This window comes from Tympanuchus pallidicinctus, unplaced genomic scaffold (genome assembly GCF_026119805.1).
Source record: "Tympanuchus pallidicinctus isolate F22 unplaced genomic scaffold, pur_lepc_1.0 scaffold8, whole genome shotgun sequence".
Lineage (NCBI taxonomy): Eukaryota > Metazoa > Chordata > Aves > Galliformes > Phasianidae > Tympanuchus > Tympanuchus pallidicinctus.
In genome coordinates, this window is record NW_026294802.1 from 6,832,659 (window position 1) to 6,857,409 (window position 24,751).

A 24,751-nucleotide genomic window follows, 5' to 3' on the forward strand; every position below is an offset into this window, starting at 1 on the left:
ATTGCAGAGGAGTTGGTCTAGATGGCCTTCAAGGTTCCTTTCCAACTCAAGCAATTCTATGAGTCTACAATTATAAACTGACACTAGAAAATTTGTCCATGCAGGAAAGTAACTGAAGAGCTGCATGATTCTGTGATCAGATCATGAGATACTGTGATTAAACAGTTTCAGGCATCTATATGATATTTGCAATGTGCAAAGTAAAAACAGCTGTGGGGTACTGATAAGCAGCCCACATATACATGTACCCACTCCTTCCCATGCACCTTACTTTGAAATAAAACAAAAATTCTGCACAAAGTTAAAGGACACAAAACAGAAAACAGCAGATAATCACACCTCAGCAAGTTTTGTCCATTCTATAAAGCAAAATACAGATTTCATTGCATGAAAAACATATGGGGCTAAACTCTGTGCTGAAGTGATTCTCACATTGTTCTTTCCACCATTCTACACCATGTTTTGAATTTGTGGTTGACTGCACACTCATGTGGGGGCTGTAATTTCAATGTCTTAATTTTGTGACTTCTACCCATTTAAATTCTCATCTGCAAAGCTGCACGCAACTTGACCACAGAAAGGTCCCCAAGTCAGAAACGTGGCATTTGCACACTATCAGTCAAAGTAGCCAAACTGCAGAATGGCAGCAGCTTGACTGAAAGGCAATAGCAAAACAATAAGAATCATCCCAGTCCTGTCAAACTGCCATGCTTAGCCAGACTGTTGTTAACAGGGCTCTGAAAAGGGCTGGCTAAAGCAGTGGCTAGAAGGCAGATCTGTCTCCTGGTAAAGAAAGAAGATGAGCTGCATTTCTTGTAATCTAAAACACTGAATTTCCTAACTTTTATGATTCAATCAATTTTTTGTTGCAGAGAATAGGGGATGGAGAAGGGGAGGGAAGAAGCTGAGTAGAAAAAAAACCTTTCACATTCTTCCCTTCTTCGGTCAGTCTGGTTTGGTTTATTTTATCCTGACTGTAGGAAAGGATAAAGCAGCCTGCCTTAGAACTTGTATAAACATTATTAGTAGAAAAGGTTTTGTTTGTTCTTCCCTTCACAATCAAAAGTTACAAGATGTTAACATCTGCTGTCCTTTTTGAAAAAGCAGAGCACTGTCTAATTTCTTGACTTTGCATGGTGGATACAGCTGTACCTAACAGTTGTTGCTGTTCAAAACACCTGGCACCAACACCTGGTACAAGAACTGTCTGAGAGTAACAACAAGCAGTCAGTAAAATGTTGAAGTAACAACACCTGCACTTCTGTCTTTCTCCCCCCTCTCCATCCAAGGAAATTCTAGCATTGCTGTCAAAATACAGATTCCTTAATTTCATTACATTCAAGTATTTTCAAGTATCTTCTTAACTACACAGAGATTTATGAGACAAAAGCCTTACAGTACTTGTAGGCTCAATCAACTTTTTTCAAGTATGGTTGGTTTCCTTGACACATGAAGCAACACCATTCCAAACCAACAAAACCTGTCCTTGGAGACTTTCAAGGTTAGGCTTGGAGAGGACTCTGAGCACCCTGATCTAGCTGTGGATGTCCCTGTTCATTGCAGGGGAGTTAGACTACATGACCTTTAAGGTCCCTTCCAAATTAAACAATTCTGTGATTCTATTCTATGACTCTATGAAACTGGTCCACATTGCAGCTTTCCACAGCACTGTTACTTTTACCTGCTACAAACCCACAGGACTTTCTAAGGCAGCCCACTGTTGGCCCTACTCAAGGAGAGACAGCACTGACATTTGAGTTGCACACTCAGCTGCTCTTGTTCTCTTACCAAGCTCATCCGTGTACCCAAGGCACCGTGCAGCCTTCAGAGCTGATCTTCTGTGATGGGAGCACCTCTTCTGCTCCTTCTCTTGGCCGGACTCAGGCTCATTTCTGCTCTCTCTGATAGCATATATTATCCTTTCTCCCCTAACAAATTCCCAGTTCATCTCCCTGCTTGATCCTCAGAGCTCCATTTTTAATTCCCATGCACTTTTCCAGAATGTGGGACATGAGTCTGCTTGATGCCACTCAACACTGCTTGGGTATGAGTGCTGGAAGCTCTGCTTCTGCCCCATGTAAAAATGACATGAACAGCACTGAAAAACAGGGGCACTGCCATGTGAAACTTGGCCAGATGGATTTGCCAGCACTCTGCACATCTCACTAAACAGTTTTCTCTGCAGAAAAGTGCATCCATTTTCAGGTCTAAATGAAAAATATTTTACCCAATGGAAGAATTAGGCCTTCTTTCCAATGCTTTTATGTAAGCTACTTTGGAGGAGAGGCATTTCCTTTCCTTTATTCTGTTTTAGTTACCCTGAAACTGTGCTGTGCTTGATTGAAGTGAAGCAATTGGCTCCTGAAGCACTGCACAAAATGGTTTCTAAACCTGGAGCTCAGCAGAGAAAGAGTATGAGAGCCTGAAGAGGTTCGGCTGAAGTATTTTCATGCTTCTGTCCTCCCTAACCTGCACCATCAAAGAAAAACTCTGCAAAGCAAAAAGTTGCAAAATAAGAAAGTGTTAGAATTATACTGGAATAATTCCACTCCTAACATATTTCTGGAGCATCAATTTTATCCCTGGATAAAAGTTATTATTTCATCAAAAAGCATTTGTCTGGAGTCAGTTTGTGCAGCTTTAAGGCTGTCCTCCACTCTGGAATAGTTACTGAAGAGAGATTTGGTGTTTTTTTCAGTAGCCATTATTGTCAATCACCCACACCACCACGAGAAAGAAGAAAATCATTCACAGCAAGAGGGAACTCTGGTCAATCCTAATCAGATCATCCTAATGTAAGTTAGATTTATAGAGAAGTTCTGCTGGAGTTTAATTTTTCTTTACTGCCCTTCACTGAGAACTTCAAAATCAGAATGTATTTCCTGGATAGCTTTCATTGCCTTGCTTCCAGGCTAGACACTGCTGCTAATCCATTCCTATATCAAATATGGACAGGATTCAACAGTCACATACACAGGAATGGGTAAAGTGGCTGAGCACAATACAAGTGTAATTGGCTCTGATGTGATGTAGTGTCAGTAAATGTTACGCATTGATTAGCATTCCAGGGCAATCTGACTGCTTTCCTACTTAACTGCCCATACAGGATGTCAGTTTATGTAGGTATACATACAGAGAAAGCTTTTTGGTTATTCCCTGATGTGAATATCAGAATTAAATGACATTGAAATGGGAAAATGATGTTGAATACAATAAAGTGCCTAGGATGGTCATGTATTTCCTTTACTTAGAACATAAAGTAAATTTGCTAACTCAACTAAGGCTTTATAAGCACAATATAATGACTTGCAGAGATATTTTTTCCTAAACATTGTCTCAGTCCTCACTTGATTTTTCAGTAAAGGTATCAAGGGACAGGACAGTGCCAGAGGCAAAAATAGGTTGGAATAAACCTGACGGCAAGTGCAATAGGGAATTCCAGGAGGAAGATCTCAGCCAAATGCTCCGGATCAGGGAACACCTGAAGGGATAAAACGGAGCAAGAAGGTGCCTCAGACAGAGACTGCCCCAAGCAAAGACCTGCAAAACACTGTACAGTGTGTCAGATTCCCTTTGGAAAAAAAATAAAAGTAGAAAATGTCTTATGCCTAGGTGGCATCTAAACATTTTCTTTACTCCCACCAACAGATGATCTTTTCTAGTCTGTCCCTTGTCAGTCGGAGATGATGGCATGATTGAGAGTGACAGTCAGCTTTGTGCTCACTGCTGAATGCCTGGGAAATCACAGCTATGAGACTGAAACACCCAGAGAGGTGGTGGATGCCCCATCTCTGGAGGCACCCAAGGTAGGCTGGAGGGCTCTTGAGCAATTTGATCTAGCTGTGGGTGTCCCTGTTCATTGAAGGGGAGTTGGAGTAGATGGCCTTTAAGGGTCTCTTCCAACTCAAGTTATTTTATGATTCTATGATTTTCCATGAAATATGCAGTGAAAAATCATTTCACTATCAGATATAAATACATCTTTTGCTCTCATCCATGCGCACAGTAGGCCAGCTGTATTTTTTCAGCAGTGACCAAAGAGGAGTGCTTCAATTTACTACCAGTCTAACAAAAGCACCTGAATTTTTCCACTTTCCCAGAAAGCTCATGTCCTCTTCAGCAATATATAGATGCAGTAGTAAAATTTTATTGTTTGCTCATGTGTTCACAGTACTTGCCAGACCCTTTCAGCAGTCACTGGTTTGCACTCACAGTACACGCTTTCACTCTATAAAATCAACACAAGTTCAAATTTTAAACACACTATATAACATTTTTTAAAAAGAAGTAAGAAAAGCACATTCCCTAGACAGAAAGGCAGCTCTCCGTGTTATATTTCAGAGTAGGCAAAATAGTTCACTGTGCAAGGGTGTTCAATTGTTACTGAAATTTCCCAGCTTACTGGAATTGAAATAAAACATTCCATAACTGATCAAAATACCTGAGGGCATGATCGCTCAATTCTTCTGGTTGTCAGCCTCCTGTGTAGCTCAGATTCCCACATAGCTCTGTGGAAATTCAGCCATAAGAAAAAGTCAGGGAGACTCAGAGGAAAAAAGAAAAAGAAAAAAAAAGAGAGAGAGAGAAAGAGAACTCTCAGTAAATCAAGTGTGAAATGCCTTCCACTGATACAAATTCAGATTATAAATAGGTTCACTCTGAATGCACAGATGCCCTGCTTCCTTTCTGGAAACAGTGTGGCTTGCTGGCAAGAAAATCAAAATAAATAGCTCATTTATGTCAATTTCTGAATCTGAAAATGTTGTAATTCATGCCATTTAGGCAATTCTAATAGCTTTACAGAATCAGTTAGTGATAGAGACACAGCTCATGCCAAACTGCACGCGTCCTGCTGAAAAACAGGCAAGATTTCACTTAAATCCCCACAGGAAGGTGCTTGTAATTAACTTTAATGAGGAATCTCTCCCATGCAGAAGATCATCTGCCTCAAAAAATATTTGTGAAGTAGGGATAAATATAACAGCTTGAAAACTAGCATAAGGCTGATATGTGACATGTCACCATGCCTGTGGCAAGGCTCTCTCCCAGGCTTAGAAGAGAGCAGGGGAAGAGGAAGAGGTTGAAAGGTTGGCAGCAGTCCTCACCTTTTTGCTTTGCAGCAGCAGGGCACACTACTTGGTTCCCCAGGTGCGTCTTCAGGCATAGGTCTGGGCTGTCTGCTTCATTTGCTCCCCTTGAGCCCCATTTCACCTTTCTCCCTGACATCAGATTGTTGTTGGAGGGAAACTGAATAACAATGCATGTGGTGAAGGTAAGTGATTTGATGGGTTTATAAACACCAGAAACATTACAGAAAATCTTATAACAAGCAACCAGGTAAGAGCTGGAGTACAGCTAGCTCTGCATGCTGCTTCCATCTGGCCAAAATTCTTTGTGCTCTCATTGCTTTCTGTTAGGTCTTCAGAACTGTTAGTCCCCCTGCTATAACTAATACATTTTGCCTTTTTCTGCACTGAAGAGGATGAGACTGTTAATTACTTTTAGGGATCAAACATCAGCCCAGCTCAAAGAGAAGTTGTCAGTAAGTAAGACCACCAGAACCTGGTGAAAGAATTAGAACAGGGCACATAAGACAGTGTCCAACTCCTAGACCATGTCTAACGCCAGCTCATCAACTAAACCTCGCAGACTTCCTAAAGTCACAAATAACAGCAGCTTTAAATGTGTATGAGTAGCTCACTTAGCTCACTTTTGATCATTTCAGCATGTCTCATACAGCACAATTCTTAGCATGTTGACCAGTTTGTGGAACAGAAGATCTGAGTTTCCCGTTCTTCTGCTACTCATTCACAAACCCCCACCCTGCGTAAAGCCGCTTCTCTTTGCTACCCTCTCTCCTATATATTTTTCTCCTGCTTCTATGTACACAGAAGCAGTGCTGATGGTTCCTTTACCTCCTATGTCTATCTGACCGCTTCTTGAGCTGGAGCTATTGGGTTAGGTTTCCAGCTGGAATAAGTTTCCAGCTGGCTTCTTTGTCTAGGTGGTAGTTGTATGTAATAAGCATTTCTGAAAGTCAATAACAGTATTCTACATTTAGTACATTGAATACATGAAAAAATATTGCTTGCATATGCAGTGTGTAAAACAGACATCTCCAGTGCAAACTTCACTTGTGCTAGCTAGTGAATGGACTTTCTGAGATAACATTATCACAAATATCTGATAAAGAAATTAAACATTCTGACAGGTGTATCTTTGGGATCTTATACCGCATCCCCACAGTCTCCTACTGGCAGTGAAAAGACTTTGAAATCACAATAGAGAAAGAATAGAGATCGAAGACTGAAAACATTAGCTGTATTTCTCTTCACCACACTACTTCATTTCATAACAGTCTGCTCTTTAAAAGGAGATAAAAGCTGTGCCAAATGGTGCTTGTAAACACGATGTCACTTGCAGAGAAACCTTCCCCTGGGATGCTGTAGTTGGGTAAAGGAATATCCCTGATTAGGTCAAATCCAAGCATTTTCCGGAGAGCCAAGAGTGATTATGCATCAAGCTGTCTGAAGAATTGCTTAGGGCTCTTCCATGCCAGCTTCTTGGAAAGACAATTAACATTAGCTTTTTTTTTGTGAGTCATGTTTTCTTTCAGCCGCATGGAAAAAAAATAAGAAAATAAAAACGAGCAGATTTCCTTCTAAATTTTTTCAACACAAGCAGTTAAAGGGGAGTATGGACATTTTTAATTTAGAGATCATACAGATGAAGTGAATGAGTAGAGAAGAGCTTCTAGCTCCATCCCGCGACTACTGAGTATGTTTCATGGAGCAGCCTCTCCTGGTGAGGAGAGAGTAGACTGCAAGTAGCTTGAGAAAGCATAATATGTTATGACAGAGAGCAGAGCACTGGAGCAGAGTTAGCTCACCGAAGAACAGCAAGTTAAATTCCCTAAGCTCTCGGTACAGTATGAGCCTGACACATTTAAGTCTTCCCTGTATGTTTACACATACAAAATATACTAAAGAAGCAGAGTTTATTTCAGCTCTCTGTTCCAAGCCAAAAGGTATCTGGAATTCATTCTCTTGCCCATTAAAGTCTCTTGATGCAGAGTATTAACTGTTTTGAGCAGTACCCTGTCTAATTTTATGAGTTTTGCTTAGTGAGACTACCTGGCAGACTATAAAAAACAAACTTCTCAGAAAAATCTGCTTTCTCTGGCAGTGCATTGCAAGCACTATATAAGTATAGGAAGAATACATATCCTGTTATCTATACAGCTTTCCAGGAGAAACCTCTTTGAAACTGTGGACCAAGCTTGAAAGCTTAGTTTTCTTTTACTTCATTTTCCTTGGACATGTCGCTGTGAACTTGTCATTTCACACATGTAGGGTTCATTCAGAAGTTCTCAACTTTCTCCTTTCCTCAGCTTTACTCTCTGGTTCAGCTGCAGGTTATCCCTTTTGTCACTGCAGTGGAATGACTGCACCAACCATATCCACAAGTTGCCCAACTCCATTACTACCACATGGCTGAGGTTCAGTGTCTTTTTCTCTGAACACATAGCTGTGATTTCTAGGAATGTCACTTTGGTACTTCCCAAATGACAAGCTGGTTGACACTATAGAAATTCAGATTCTTACACATAGAATTGTTTCTCTTTCCACAGATATGGTATGAAGTGTGCTTTCAGGTTTAAAAGCAGCTTTATATTCTGCACTATCAATTGCTGGTAGAAATCTGTGTGCAATATCTTTTTCCTATCACTTTCTCAATCTCCATATGCTTCTACCCTTGGTTTTGAGAGTCTCTTCTTTCTGCCATCTGACAATGTAAGAAAAGGCAGGAAAGGTCACAGAGAAAGGCCATTCTCCTAGAGCTCTGAAGATCTGAACTGCCTACACTTGTCAGAGAGCTGGAGATCTGTTGATTTTATAGGACCGAAGCCAAGTCATTTTTTCACATTTGTGAAGATACAGGTTGAAATCCAGACATCTCACAGGAATGTGAGATGCCAAAATGGATGATACTTTTCTTGAACTATGTACAAAAAAGTACTTAAAGTACTTCCACGGAGACTAGCATCACATAGGAACACGGTCTTTTGTATGAGATATTGATAAGAAGACAATTAGCAGCCTTGACTTGTTGCTGCTGTTTGATCTGCATATGCAAGTCCCTCACAGAAGCAACAGTTAGCTTACAAAGGTACCATTGCATGCTGTGCTAGATATCAGGCTTACCATCCCTGAGGAAAGTAGCACAGCAAGTCTGTGACCATGATCTTGCTTCAGGTGCATAGTACTCTTTGGGTTATGATGACAAAATTTCTTGAATAAATTTATGTAATTCAGTTTCCAGTTTCCTGCTCACTTGTGCACAAAATAATCTCTGTATTTATTACTCCTGCTATTGTCTTCAAGGATAAAGCCTGTTCTTCTGTTTTCCTTGGTTTTCTCCCAGCACAGATTGAAGGCTTCAAATACAGTCAGCAACAGAGTTCTTCCATCACTGACTGAGCCAGGCCAAATGCTGAAAATCAGGTGCTTTTTCCAAAACACATTACAGTGATGGAACATTTGTTTGCTTTATGATTTCTCATTTCCTTTTGGCTTAATCTTTCTGTCTCACCTCTCATGCTTTATATTTCAATGAGCTGTTTGTTCAGAGAAGCCCCATTTCACAGTTTCTGGAAAGATTCATCCAATTTTACTCATAAAACCTCTCCACAGGTGAAAGTGCTGTATCAGAAAAGCAAAAGCTGCACCAGCAAAAATTATAGTTCATGGGAATTTGTGATTCACACCCAAAAACTGAAACGTTTTTAAATTATTCCATTCCACAGTGAACCACTTTTAAAGAAAGGAAAAAAATGAATGATGTGTGATTAGAAGTTTGCCAACTGCCCAGACCTCCCCATTTCTCCCAACAAGTCACATCTTTTGGAAACTACTGGTTGATGAAGCAAACTCCAGTCCCTATCAGCTCTGATTTCCTCATCAAATACCATGCCACACTCAATCAGCTGACTACAGAGGTTTAAATCCGTGCTACTGAAAAGATTACTGCTGTTCTGCTTCTTGGCCATGTCTCACCATTTCCAAGAACTTTCAGCGCTAATTGACAATGATTCTGGCAGGAAAAAAAAAAAAAAAAAAAAAAAAAAATTAAAAAAAAGGTCAAATTCTGGCTCAGATCTCAGATATCTAAAAAACAAAAAGGCTGTATAATAAGTTTCTTTAACTCACTGTTTGTGATGGAAGCAAGAGTTTTCAATTGCATCTGATTCAAAAACCACAAGTCTGCACTGATTTTCAGGTTTTGGTTTAGATTTTTTAAGTTATCTGGGGGTACACAATTAAAGTCTTGCAATGTTTCTGCAAGTGATTCTGAAAAAGATAAATATGACAACAACAATCCTCACACAGTTAAGAAATAGGACGCCCAGAAGTTTATTTGAGTTCAGGACTGTTCAACCTGAAGAGAAGGACTGGAGCGATCTTATCAATGTCTATAGATATCTGAAGGGAAGGGAAAGAGGACAGAGCCAGGCTCTTTTATATTGCCTGCAGAGGTTATAGAATTTTCTCCTTAGAGATCTTCAAAATTGACTAGATGGACATGGTTCTCAGTAACCTGTGCTGCATGTCAGAGGTCCCCCTAGAGGTCCCTTTCAGCTTCAAACTTTCTGCAATTCTGTGATTCTGAATTTATTTCTGATCCAAAGCTGAAGGTTTCTCAGGGTTTTGTATTGAGGATACAGCTCATCTGGACCAGCTCCAGCTTAAAGTTCAGAGTCTGATATTTCTAATTCACTTGCTCTACACGTTCAGAAGAGCCCAGCAGGGAATATTCTCAGGGATACTGGGAACACTAAGGTTACATGGACTCAATCATGGGTTCTTCAACACAACTGGGCAATGAGTCCCATAATTCAGCATATACTTCAGTTCCACCAGTAGGAAGTTCAGTCCCTAGCAGCAGTAGTCACCCTAGCCAGTCTACTGACCTTGTTGCAGAAAAGAGGAGGGGATTGTTTTTGTTTTTGTTTTAATATACCTAGTGTACTACAGCCATATTTAAAAAAAAAAAAAAAAAAAAAAAAAAAAAAAAAAAGAAAGAAAGAAAAAAAAAAGAAAAAGAAGTAATTTAAAACAAACTTAGCCTTTCCTTTCAGAAAAGACATGGTTTGGCTTTGAAATGGTGCTGTAAAAACAGTACCAACTTGAGACATGTCAAGAAAAATGTGACAAATTTATCACCCCTACCCATCAGCTCTGGCTCCTGTGCTTAATTCAGGTTTTCTGAAGCCATCCTGACAGTGCCTGCTGCCCCAGAGCAACAGCACAGCCTGCCAGTCATGGCCTTCAGCTTCCATCCTCTAATGCTTACACCTCCCACCTGTCACTAAAAGCACAGATATAAATACATGGTTTTGTCCTGGCAGAAACTCCCACATGCCAGGCATTTGGCTTGGAGCTCCTATCATGTCAGCAGCTGATATGGGTGTAGGGGGAAGAATGCCTGTCTGACAAGAACTCGCCTGTGCTGAGCAGAGCGAGTGAGCAACTGCAATGTGAATAAGAGGGACCTGTGGGTACTGTTTTAATTTTGCAAAAAGCTTACATAGTCTCTTTCAACTGAAGTATTTAGAGATTTTCAGGCCTGATCAACCTTTCACAAACGCAAAGAAAAGTTGTTAGGTTACCAGTTTTAGGTCTCTCAGGAGATGCTGAACATACTGTAGGACGAAGCCCTAAATCCTTCAATGGGTGATTCTAGATAAGGAGTCATTCTGCAGAGCTATTCCCCAGCCATCCCCTTCTCGCTCCACAGCCCGTTCCTTCATGCTTGTTTCCAGGAATTACCGGCCTGCTGTTGGGAAACGTGGCTTCGCTCTGGTTCCCAGCACAGCCATGAAAGAAGCAGGGGCATCAGCATCCTCATGTGCATTCATCTGGGGAGAGGAGCTTCCCATTACACCTGCTGTGCCTCACAAAGACTGAGGAGCACAGCAAGGGCTCAGCTCCCGCAGCCTGCCTCCATCATTCTCCTGAGCCAAACCACTGAACAAAAGCTGAGGCTTTCTCTCTACCTCACTACAATCACCAGGGCCAAGAAGGAGGTGCTGAGCTCTCCTGTTTTACCTCTTTCCTGCTCTCCAGTCCCTTTCAGAGTTGTGTACTACCTGGGCAGTCCTCCCTCCACAATCTGTGACAAAAAAGAATCACACTGGGTCATTTGCTTCCAAAATAGAAGATTTTAGTTCATTTGTCTTATGCTTTTTGGTCTCTGTTATCATGGTAAACACCTCTTATTTTTAAAATCCCTAAATATGTTTGAAGTGCTAGCCTTGAATATTGCAGCTTGCTGTCTTAATGGGAAGGCAAACTACAGGTAAAACTTAGAACAGCTTAATATCCTTCATTTCCCTAAGCTCCCTTCACAGCTAGCAAAGAGGGAGGCCCTTCATGACATCTTTCAGATTTGTTAAATTAGCCTTCTACTTGGAATCACCTTCTGAGCAGACTTGTCATGCTCCATTGACTACAGGGGGAGCCTAAGCACAACCTGAGAGACTAACTCTCCACCTTGTACACAAGGTTGGTGGGTACCTCACACTGACAAATTGCTTAGTAGTATTTGAATTGAAGGCATTAACTGAGAGCATACTACTGAAGTACAGTACAAAGCATAATAATGGCTGCTAAATTATTGTTGTCATTGCTACCTCTACTAACGCAGATGTGTATTTCTGGCTTTAAGGTTAGAGTGTTTTCTACCTCTCCATCTACTTCAGAGGCTTGTAGCATAAATTCTACAAAGGAAGAAGGTGGCTGTCTTTTCAATCTTTTTTCCATTTGTTTTTTCTCTCCATGTTTGTCCTGCTTTTTTGTGCCATTTTATTGTGACCCTGATTCTAAGGTTGCAGGACTGAAATATAATATACTTGTCTTCTCCTTCTCATGTTGGGAGATAAAAGGGTAGCTTATTTAGGGAGCTTTCCTGATAAGACAGCAAGTAGCACTGATGATACACAGGCTCAGCTCTAATTCAACTACTTACAGAACAGTCTTTATCACAAGAGAATGTTTTGTCTTTGTGACACTCAGTTGTGCAGGCAGCTTTTTGGAACCATATCATCAAGGAAGGACAATGGCAAAACAACCAATTTTATACTTCAGTTTAGCTAAGGACAAACGATTCTGGTCCTGTCTGGTTTTTTACTCTGGAAAGGGTCCTGTGGAATGAGTAGGACTATCTGCAGCACATAAAGCAAAACTTCATAAATTGTTAGAGGACTGAGATTTTATATGGTTGAAGATATTTATCTACTATATCGTGAATGTCAGGACTCCAGGCTGGAAATTAGCACCTTCACATTCCATCCAAAGTATATGCAAAATCAAGCCTTAAATTCAACACAAATTTTTTTAATAATATCTGACCTCAAGACGAAAGAAGGAATGCTTGGCTTTTCTTTCAGCCTGTTCAATCAGGTAACTATTTTGGAAACAGAGTCCTTATGCACCTTAGTATGGGCCCTTTTTCATTTTCTTTCTCTGGCATGCATACCTAGGTTTTTGAAAGAGAGAGAGAGGGAGAAAGGCATACAGATAAAAAGACAGAAGGAAAAGCAGAGATAGACATGGGAAAGAGAGATAGAAAGAGTTATAAAATAGACAGTTATAAAAGAAAGAAGGAACAAGAGAAAAATTGGGAGGATGGAAAAAAAGAGAATGTGAGACACAGATTGAGAGAGAGAAGGGAAGAAAGAAAAAAATAAAGGAAAAAAGAAAAAGAAGAAAGTCCAATAGGGACAAGATTGATAGTGTTATTTCTCTTTATCCTCTACTTTAAGTGCTGTGAAAAGAAAGTGCAAGTGGATCCATTCCTTCAGGCTGGAGATTTCCTCTGCATTACAGTCATCCCAACACAGCCGCTGCATTGGACTGAAGCCCACAGCGCACCCCCGAGTGGCAAACAACCACACTTGACTTTTGCTGAGTCCCATGAGCACCTGTGGTGCTACTAATTAATAACAGCAATACAAGAACTAATACAGTAAAAAAGTCAGACCTTAAGAAATGAAAAAGAAATATATATTTAATAAATAATTACATGGGTGCAGAAGTCTTCTATTATCAATAACAGACTTCTGAAATTGTACATCAGGGTTAAAAAATATATAAAAAATCATCCTGTATTTCAAAATGTAATAGTATGCAAATTAATTATCACTTATGGAAATATCTTTTCACTCTCCTCCATCCCCCGCATACTGCTTTTCTCTTTTACTCTCTCTCTAGAGCCCCCCAGTAACACTTAATAACTACTGTATAGCTATCAATGAACTGAAAATGTTTATCACTATGCACTTTCTTATCTTGTTATATATTTGAGAGGGAAACTAACTGGTCTTGAGAGGCATTATCTATTGAACAAGACAAAAAAAATTGCTACTGACCTTTTCAGATCCAAGCTATCATCTTTTGCTCCTGGGGTAGGAATGGAAGGAAGCAGAAAATTAAAAGAACTACAGTGCAACTAATAAGAAGAGACAGAAGAAATGCAAACAAAAATATTCTTTGCCAATGGAGACAATAGTTTCCATGGTGATTGTATAGCAATAAGACCATCTATAACTGCAGAGCTATTTTTGACACTGTGTAAGAGATTGTATGTGTGTATACGCATACTTGAGTGTATTCGTGCATGCAAAAATGTTCGTGTGTATGCACATGTATAGTTGTAATTTCAGTAAAATCTCGTTTGAGAACTGGTCACACACATAGTGGCCTTTTTAAGAAAGCTTCTCAGAAAATGATGAGAATTTATAACAGATTTGTGTTTCACTATAAGATTAAAGAGTTCTGTCTTTCATTTGGATTTTCCTAGTGATGACAAGTACAGGCTAATTGGTAAGATAATCTGAGAGAAGAAATCTGCTAAGGTGGCTTCCCTTATCACCATGAAAGAGAACAAAGGGAAAGAGGTGAATTAATTTGCAGGAAAGCTTCATCTTGAACATGAACACTTTATTGCTCAAAATCTCCATTCTGAGCAAAAATTAGATATTGTTCTGTCATTTAAAAGGCAATGGATGAACAGTGTCCTTGTGTGTGTATGTGTCAATATTATGCATTCAAGTATTAATTACAATTCTACCCTGTGTAAGGCCAGAGGGATGACAAATTGAAAACTGATTCCTTCAGCTTTAGTAGTGTATAAGTTAAACTCTGTAGCTTTACAACTCTCAAAGAGGCTTCCACTCTGCCAGTGGTACTTTTGAAGGGACATCTCCCACTCACCACCAATGCTCCTGCTTGCATCCATAGAACCACTCCATGAATGACCACTCACAGAAGTTTGGAGCACAGAGTGGTAGCATCAGAGGTTGAGCATCTTCTGCATGATGGAGAACCATTCATATACCCAAACATAGCAAAAATAGGCTATGTAAAGACAGAGATTGCCTTCTAAGACCCACCAGAAGCAATTAAGACAACCCAACAGAAAACAGCTGACTCGAAAGCGCCTTGCAAAACTTGTTTAAGACCTAGTCAGTAAATACTGACTTTTGCAAGGGTAGAGAGGAAATGAGAAATCAGAGACCAGTGTGTGATAGAGCTCTGGAAAGCTGAGGAAGACTTGAGATAGTCCTCAAGCAGCTCAGACTTACTGACAAGATACAGATAGCTCTCACTTAAGAAAAAGAGCATTGTAGAACTATTATTTATTATTTATTATTTATTACTAACCTAAAAATGTAACTAATTGCTAAGAAGCATATAAAGAAGGAATTCAGATTTTCCTTTTGTAATTAAACAATGGTAAACACTCAGTCTTCTTTCCAAAGGTTTTATTTTATTCAGTCTATTAGTGATTTGAAGAATGCTCTATCAGTTTTCATATCTTATAAAAGCCTACTTTCCCCCAGACAATTTTTGAAGATTGTGTAAATCTCCAGTCTTCTAAGTGCTATGGAGCATCTCCCTTTTTTGACAGTGAGTGACAGAAAACTTTTGTAGGGAAAAATTCATTCTTTCAAAATTTTAACTAATGGTTTGGCACATAAATAAAAACAGCAAGAGATTTGAAAAAGAAATGAGATTTAGGAAAAAGAAAAAAAAAAACAAGGATAATGAAAAGACAAAAAAAAAAAGAGATTAAGTTAGCACACAATGAGCATTACCTGAGTTTCCTCATCACTTAGTATAGTCCATTAGTATAATTTAACACCTTTGCTCTACTTCTGAGGCTTAATCATCTCTCAATAAACATACAGCCATTAACGTCACTGAGCATAACAAGGCTCACTTTCCCCATCACTTATCTGGTAGAATAATTTTAAAATAAAAGATTCCAAACTCCTTGTATATGTAACCCATCACTGTGCCAATGTTATACCAAATGAAACAACTATAATGAAACAAACTCATTTTTAAGCTTTCAGTACTCCCAAACCAAAGAGTCGTTTTCTGCTAGAACTATATATCATCAGGAATTTAGTAAAACAGAGGCACACCACTAATAATATTAGGAATTTAGAAATTTCTGAAGACTTTGACGGTTGCAACAACCAAATGATGACACCACGTTTCAGTGTATTAGTTTATTTAATTCTTTATCGCCACTAAGAGCAAGTAAATTATGTTGATACAATTGGTAAACATATACATTCGCTAGAACCTCCCACAATCCCACAGAGCTAAGGGAAACATTAAGGATGTTACAGGATTAATGCTTTCATTCTATAATATGGATATATGGCTTTCATACAAGTTTTAAAAAATTGAAAAGGTAACACACTACTAGCTTACAAAATCAATATACAAACTGGAAAAAATAAAAGAAAAAAAGGAACAGCATGAAGAACATAACCCATGAGAAGATATATAGAACTGGTTTAATAGATATATACAGAATTAGAAATCCATTGAACATGATACTCAGGCTTTAATTTGTTACTTTGACTTTCATTTCTTCTTTTACTTAGCACCCAAACCACAGGTATCAAGAGGATTTCTGTTTTGTTTTGTGTGTTTTTTTTGTGTTTTTTTTTTTAATTTTTTCTTTATTTTTTCCTCACTCTTTCTTTGCAGAGAAAAAGCCTTTTTCTTCTTAGGTTTCTATGTTCACACTTAATCAGTTCTTCCACTTTGAAGCTTTGAATAAAGACCTTCCATGTTCTTATTGTGACAGAAGAGAGTATCACTTTGATACTAAGTCCTATTGGCCATTTTGTTGGTGTGTGTTTGCATTTTCCTTGGGCACAGCTATCCTTAAAATATTATGCTGCAGAAGAGAAGAAATCTGACTCTCCAGCCTATATACTACTCTTTTATTTTAAAAAAAAAACAGAACACAGGCCAAAATTTCTCTCACTTCTGCTTTAGCTTTAAAACATGGCAGCACCAGTTGTGAGTCACATTTTGAGTTATGGATGCTCTTTTTTTACTTTCGCTTCAACGTACATGGATCTTTGTATACATGCAATATGTACGAGTGTATATTTAAAGATGCTGTGTTTGACTGACATCCTGATGATGTGGTTCCTAGCTGCAAGAGGCAGCAGTAGTAGCCTACATTTGCTGCAAGTCCCTTCAGTGAACAACACAGTCTCTGGACTACCAGAGCCATTTTCTTCAGCTGTAATAACCTAGATGAGCTATATAATTATAATATAAGAAGTGTAATGAATCACCCATTGAGAAAAGTTAGATAGTGTCTGGTTGCCAAGCAGATTAGGCTGAGGGAATTCAAACAGTGTAATTAATTAAATGAAGTTGGCTAAAGGTAAAACAGCTCTGCAGAGGCTATTCATTTTCCTAGCTTTACATCACAGTATTCAATGCTAAAGTTTTCGTACGGTCTTTAACTTTGAATGACTTTCCAAAATAGGAACACTTGGAGAGTCTCTGTTTCATTTCATCAGAAAAATCACACACTGGACTCACGCTTTCAGTTTCATTGTGATTTTAGATATATTACTTACTTTTTAGCAACTTGTGACATCAAGATACTCCACATTTAAATGAAAAACTGCAGAAATGAGCACAGCCCTACCAATGTGATAACAAAGAATATAGCTGAGTTCTCATGTTTTCCCTGAAATATCTCATTTCTGCTCAGGTCAGAGTGATGGGGCCACAAGGCAGAAGAGTGGCAGAAGGGCAACCTCATTGTTTTAGTCCAAAAGTTTTAGTCCAAAAGTACATGAACATTTCTGTTGCTATGAAAAATACCATCCAGACCTTCTTCAAATTCAATTATTCATGGAGTTTAATAGGGTCGTTCCACACTCTAATTTGCTCAGACAGTACTCACTATACATGAAGCTCTATGCACCATTTTTCTTCCCTTTAATCTAAAGGTATAAGAGAATGCATTGGGAAATTATCCAACTTCTTGCTCTGTTTATGTAGCTAAGGGGCTCTTCTGTTTGAGAGTAGCCATTCTTTCATCACGCTCTCTACTCTTCATTATATGTGATGCTTTTTCATAGGAAGCGTCACTCAGGTTGAGCTATGACAGAGCAAGCCGCCTTCCCAACAGATACAGAGAACTGATTTCCTCATTCTTATATTACTTTGTTTACTGTCATCTTCTGATGAACACATGTTCACTGTTTCATTTATTTTTAATGTTAGAAGGTCACAGTAAGAGATATCAGATGGTACAGGCTTGCTGGGACTGTTTTACAAGAAGTCAGCAGGTTGTGGAGGATATATCCTTTAGTATTAGGAAGGATCAAAAATGTCTGCAGTTGTTAGATGGGAGGTAGATTGCCTTAGCAAAATTGTTGAAAAACCTACTAATACTATCAAAATTAGGGGTGAGCGGTGGAGGACAGGCAATAGGTGCAATCTGTCCCCATACAGGAGAGAATACAGTCAGAACTTTGCATAAGATGCTCTCCTAGAGAGTTTTAAAAGATTTAATAAGAGATGTCTATCCTCATTCATATGCTTCCCCTTAGTATGAGATTTTGGGAGATGTAAAAGATTATTGTGTCATGTCAGAATGGTGTATCTGAACAATATTTAGCTTTGGAAAATCAGGAGGTTTACATTGTTAATGTTGTTGCAGAGCAATTCCAATAGCATCTGAGTACAAAAAATATGTTCATGCATAGGAAAAAAGAACAGACTCCTAGACTGAGGGAAAGCCAGGTTGTCCCTGATGGATGCCTTCTTTTGAGAATGGAGTGGGACTCCTCCGTAATTTCAATAACATCCAATAAGCGCCTATTTTTCATTAAGGCAATAATAAAGCAAAGCCAAAAAGCAAATGTGACACCAAGTAATCCTGCCTTCCCTAATCAAAGAAGCAAGAAAAAAAAGTTTGCGTAAAATGCTCCTGATAGTATTTCTTTCTTCTTGACATTGGCCCTGTGAACAATGCTACATTGTCTGTTGATATGTTTTATAATTATTACTCTTGTATATCTGCTTATTTTTCTCCCTTTGAAAAAATAGTACCAGTAGTAGTATGATTAGAAGATGAGAACCAGAAATTAGTATTTACTTGAATGTACAGCAAATGTTTTCCCCTCCTTGGGCCTTACCTTAAAACATAACTTATGCTATAGTCTTGCTGCACTTAGTAGTCTGTGAAACATGCCAAGCTGACAAGCAATGATTCTCTTTCAATAGGGGCACTTCTGCCAGGAGACGTGCTGAAGTGCTAAAATGCCCCAGTCCTCAAATACTGATTTAAATCAAGATACAGACAGCCTAATTGCTTGGAAGCATGGCTCAGCTTACTTAGAGGAAGTAGTGGGAGCTATACACAAACTACTCTAAATTTAAATTTGCTGAAATCCAGAGACTGGATGCAGAATCTCCCTTTTCTGATGTTCAGCAACTCATCTCTCTCTTTTCTGAGCACTCAGAACTCCCAGAAAAAGGCTGCCAGTAAAGTAAAGTATGATATATATACATTAACAGTAAGATGCAAATATAGACCCAGATGTATGTGGTTGAGAGGTACAGAGGAAGTCTTCCTATTTCATGCCCTTTGCTCACAGGACTGTTGTACTTTCTGCTGGTCCTAGTCTGATGCTTTGTTTGTATGATTGTTTGATTTCTGTAAACACTCTCCACGGACGCCCTACACTACCACTGTAATAATGGGAATTTGACTGACCTCTTTCAAAAACTATCAGGAATGTTTGTTTTGCAATCCAGATGGGCAGTTAATTGTAAGGGACAAAAGAAGATGGAAGAAGTACAGGGAATTTGTTTTCTTTTTACTCACAAAAGTAGAAAACAGAAGTCGTATCTAAGGTTTGCTAATGGAGAGTCATACTGTAAGTCTCAGCATCTATCTCAACTCCTGCCAGCTCCCTGTGAAATGTGGACTAGATTAACGCATGTAAGACAATGATGCAACAGTGTTTACGCTCAAAGCTGAACTACTTCAAGTGAACTGATGTAGATTTAGACAGACAAACCTTTGGTGAGTGAAAAAGCTTCTTCCTCCCTTTGTCGTCAATCAGATCTACCAATTCATTAGTTCAAGTCTGAGGCATAAGCAAAGGCAGACCTGATCAGACCATAAAACAAAACAAAACAAAACAAAAAACAAAATGAAAAAAAAAAAAAATAGCACCCAGCATCACCCAAATAAAAGCCTTTATGAATTGCAACTTGTCATTTTGGGTTTGGTCATTGCACGTCCACCATATCTGGGACATTAATTGTATCACTGTCTCAGGTATGTCTAATAGTATAGTCAAAATAACAAGGACATCAACAAAGACTGCAAAATACACCCAAGCAGTCTGAGAAATAATTGTAACTAGTCTATCCTGAGCTATGTGCAGCCTGGCTTCAGAAGGGTTTGGGAATGTCTACAGAAGGACTTGCCTCACTGTGAGTCCAGATCAGCTATAGTCCCCATGTGAGAGAATAAAAGAGGACAAGCTCTGCTTTTTTTAATTTTTATTTTCTGCTTAGAAAAGGGAAGTGAGAAGATAGACCAGTAAAAGACTCTGCATTTCTATAAGCTAATTCCAAAAGAGCATTGTGATTTACCCAGATGATTGCACCCTGATGCAGTTTCACTGAAATCAATGAATATCTGCTTGAGCAAAAGGGAGACTACAGGAGACTTGCTGTTGACCAGCAGGCAAAGCCTGGGGCCTACACCAATGGTGAAGCTTACTTCTTGCTCTTGAAATGTAAGGTTTACAATTTTCAAATGGTGATTTTTAAAAGAATTTGAGCATTGAAATCCCATAGGTTTCTTCTAATGTATCTGGTCTGAATGTTTTTTGGATTGTAAAACAATCTTTTACCTGACAATACACCAACTCATTGGTGAGATCTTTTTTTTCCTTTGTGACTTTTCTCAGGACTCATAATCATTTAAAATATTTAAAATCAAACAAACACGAAAACAACAGGTTTTATATTTTCTTTCTTTTCCTTTTTGAGTTAATAATAATAAAAAAAAAAATTAAAAGAAAAAAATCTATCTTTATGGCTAAGATTTTTCAAGGTGTTCTTACTTATTTAAAAATGGAAAAAAGCAAAAGGTACCATCTTGAGATTTTCATTCTGCTTTACTTATAGACGAATAAAACTAAAAATTAATTTCATTCTTATTTGTTTCAATTCTCATAAAATGTCCCTTTTCTGGTCAGAAATATGAGCCATCTTAGACAGTTTCCAAGCTGATTTGTTCTGTTACTTCCCAGTAGACATAATGTCTTTTTTCAACCAGCTAGAGTTAAAATCAACTCAGAAGATTCCCACTAATACAAAAGAGAGTTGGGTCAGGCAGAATAGCAACAATTGCAATTAAATTTTTATGTAAAAGATATTCTCCATTCTGGAAAAAAAAAAAAAAATTAAAAGGGAAGGAAGAAATAAAGCATGTTTGTCCTTTTGCAGGTAAAACAGATGACATTATCATTCACTGGTGTCAATACGGTAAAAGAGGAAAAAGAGTTTTGCTATCCTGCCACCTAGATATTTTTGTAGAAAGTATCTTTTCTACAAAATCCTAAAAATTTAGGACCATGATATATCAAACCACTGAAAGATTTTACAGTTTTTACTGCCAGGAACCAAGAAACAAACACTACTGTTTTTTACCCAGACTATGACAGTTAAGAATAAACATTCATCACACACAAAAAAATTCTTTGCCTGCAAATGCTCAACAAAATGCCCCCATGCTCTCCTTAAACAAATAACTTCATACAGTTATCCTGATGTGAAAACAACTTAAGAAACAGTGTTTGTTGTTTCAGATATACGGTTCTAATTTTAAATATAACTGCACCCAACCAGATTCCTGCATCCACACAGAGTATCACTGGGTTAGGCAGGGCTCTACACAGGTTCAGATTCTGCTTGCATGGAGTAGTTTCAAGACTGAGACCTACAGCAAGACTTGAGAAAAGAAAGTATTTTAAAAACCTCTACACTGTTCAATATGCAGTAGACAGAATTTTCTCTAAATGAGTTTGGAGTCCTTTATCACAGGCCTCTAGAAATTGTTGTTAGCGTTATACATTAAAAATACTGAAGTAATAAAAAAGGATATTTTTTGTCTGTTTGCTTGTTTCCTTCTATGGTACCATTAAGCTATAAATAATTTTAGGATAGAATGCCTAGGTATAAATGAAACTGTTAACCGATCGTGTTTGCTGATGTCCCTTTCTCACATTGCCCAAGTCGGCTCCATTAATCCAGCATCTTCTCTTGTTTCTTGCCTTCCTTTTTCTTCTTCTTGGATTCTGTCAAGACAACAATAACCACAAACAGTCAGCATCTAAAAGTCCCCGTAATAAACTTCATCCAATATCCCTGAAAGCTCCCTTTTATTTCTCTATACACATAAGAACAGATTTTGTTTCCTGAGCAGAGAAAGGGGAAACTGAATGAAATGAATATAAAATGAACAATTGAGAAGCAAGGGAGAATGGAAATGGGGTGCATGTCTAGTTCAGTCCCTTCCTATCTGAGCACGACTCTGCTTGGCATGCAGAGCACCACGTCAGGAACTTGTTCCAAAAAACAAGAAAACAGCAAGTGGCTCCTGGAGAAACCAGGTCATGGCTCAGCAGAGAGCTGGAATAAAGCTCTGCACACACTACCCACACACATACCCCTCCCTCGCTTCCTTTCTATTTCATTGTTCATCTTTGGCTTCCTCTGAATATGAAGGCAACTCCAGAGCATGGTAAGAGCTCACTTGTTTCTTCAGCTTCTCCATTGCCAGCCCTTCCCTATTTGTTTGGAATAAACACCTGTGCACATTTGAGAGGCAACAGAGGTTGGGCATGATCTGTCGAGCTGATTAGTACCAACAGGAGAGCTTGCTGCTCTGACTAATGTGGGGTAGGTAAGGGAACAATGTGAAGATATAAGTAAAAGTGTATATGTTGTATCTACAATAACTTCCACCATAATAAAGGGTAATGCTGTGCTGTACACGGAGAAGAAATTGACAAAGAGGCATAAAAAATGAATAAAAAGTGAAGGGAATTAGATACTTTTGTCCCACATATAATCATGTAACGGGGCAGTTAACAACTCCGAGAGAATGAATAAATCCTCTGAATATCACTGAAATGAAGAAAAACAGAGACTACAGAGAGATGGAAAATGGTTTTCTGTGAAGTAGTTGTCTGGAAATAAAACAGTAAGTTGTAGACTCATGTTTGCTTTAACACGGGTTTCACTGATAGACACTTCCTTCCTTTGAATTCTGCCTTTATTCCTTCCTTCTCAGAGGAAAAAAGAAAAAAAAAAGTTTATCTCAGGTGAAGAGGTAAATTAACATCCATCACCCTGAATGAATAAGTGAGCTCTTGGTCTTTAAGGAGGTCTTCTTTGTGAATACGGTTAATTTCTCCTTACCCAGTTCATGTAACACAGACAGTCAAATAGCCATCAACTCTGGTAAAACTAATTTATTCTACTAAAGCCAAAGAAGCTCTGTTGATATCCTTCAGATAAGAATAAGGCTAAAATACCTTAGAACAAGAAGCAATTGTTTTCAGTTTGAAAATGTGAAAATTATTTTTATTATTACTATTATTATTTCTCCGCCTGTTTGTGTGAGTGCATGTGTATGCATGCCTGCAGCCTGGAGCCATTTCTAGAACCTGGTATTATTTTACAAACTATCATTGCAAAATGTCATTTTTCATTAAGTTAATACATAATTTGTGTTCAGCTGAAGCTTTCTGCTTTCTTTTTCCCTTACTATCTTTCTGTGTCTCCTTCCAATCTCTTTTACTCAAGTCTTTCTTTAAATTTCCCATTATATCACCGATCCTCCTGGATTCTGCACTGCATTTATTGGCCTCTCTTTCTCTCTCCCTTTTCTATGTTTTCTGAGAAAGAAACATTTTATCGAGACAGCTGTTTATCAAGACAAGCACTAGGATTTGTAAAATTTTTCAAACCTGGCACACACAAAAAAATAAAAAATAAGGCACTCTATAAGCTTCAACTGCATTCACCTACATTCATGAAAAGGGATGTATGAATGTGGGCTGACTAATAAGAGTACACTACCAAAGAGAACAATATATGCAGCTCACTCTTGGGATGATGTCACTTATTACCAGGAGGTTTTATTCAGCAGTCATTACGTGATCAAATCAGATCGCCGTCTCAAAGACTATGCCTTGCACTTGGCTTAAGGTCCCAGCTTCATGTCTGTGTCTACTTCTCAGTGAAAGGGAGAAGCTAAACTTCACTGTCCACCTTGCAATAATCAATCTGCAAATCACACAAACTTCCAAATCCAAGAACAAAAATCCGAGAACAAAAATCCGAGAACAAAATGCTCCCACCCAGGAGGTCATTCCTCTCACATTGATAGTACTCACACTGCCAGATCATAATCTTTCCGACAGTTTCCCTGTACTCATGCAAAGCACACTTACTCCATGAAATCACATGTAACCTCAGAGTTGTGGCAACATAAAAAAGAAAACAGCTCAAATATTTTGCAGTCCTTAGGCTCTTTTAAAAACTCTACCCTAGACATCAATATCCATATAATGACCCATCAAAATATTGCTATTCATACTGTCTTGCACAAGTCTGCTCACAGCTACCCTCCACCTGCTTTTACTGTTTTCAGATTATAGACTACAGTATGTCCATAGCTAACTGCAGAAAGTTGCTTTAGATGCGTTTTGTTCATGTTTTCTCACTGCTCAGATCTTTGCTAACATTTGTGTCTCTTGGTCTTTCACTGTCCTCATGTTTATTCACCTTATAATGCTGCCTCAACTTTTATGTGCTTTAGAGTCCTCTCACAAGCCACACTGTGATCTATGTCACCCTGATCACTTTGCCAGCATTTCTCTTTCCAGGCTAGCCAGCCACTCTATACTGAAAGGGTCACCGTGCCAGCAGTGCCAGCCCTGACAACACGCTTGAAAACCCTGAACAGTTCACAGTTCAGTGCCAGTTACCTCAGAGCTCAGCAGCACTATACTCCTGCTATAGGCATCTATCAGTTAAAGGGCGAAAAGATCCCCACGATACACTACCACCAATAATCCCATTCAGATTCCTACTCCATATAAGAAAATTACCAAAATTAACTTCACCTTAGCACAGATTGGATGCAAGACCATCTCAGGCATTTCCTTCCAGGTTTTTTAATGTGATCACTGCCCACTGTCAGAATCTGCAGTAACTCCTTAAGCAATGCACACTGAAAATAGACTTTATGCTAGAAAAGCCACTATGCCGCTTTCTACATCTCACTGATACCACAAAGCAGCTTGATTTCAATGATTTTTGGG

General features: G+C 38.7%; 1 protein-coding gene across 3 annotated transcripts in view; it reads right to left on the reverse strand.

The window, feature by feature from the left end:
• Positions 1–15,562: 15,562 nt before the first annotated feature.
• PTN (pleiotrophin) overlaps positions 15,563–24,751 on the reverse strand; it is a 70,791-nt gene continuing 61,602 nt past the window's right edge. For all 3 annotated transcript variants that reach the window (XM_052668674.1, XM_052668675.1, XM_052668676.1), the window contains exon 5: positions 15,563–21,715. In XM_052668674.1, coding sequence (XP_052524634.1) covers positions 21,663–21,715 — 53 coding nt within the window. In that variant the 3' untranslated portion in view covers positions 15,563–21,662. The remainder of the gene's footprint in view (positions 21,716–24,751) is intronic.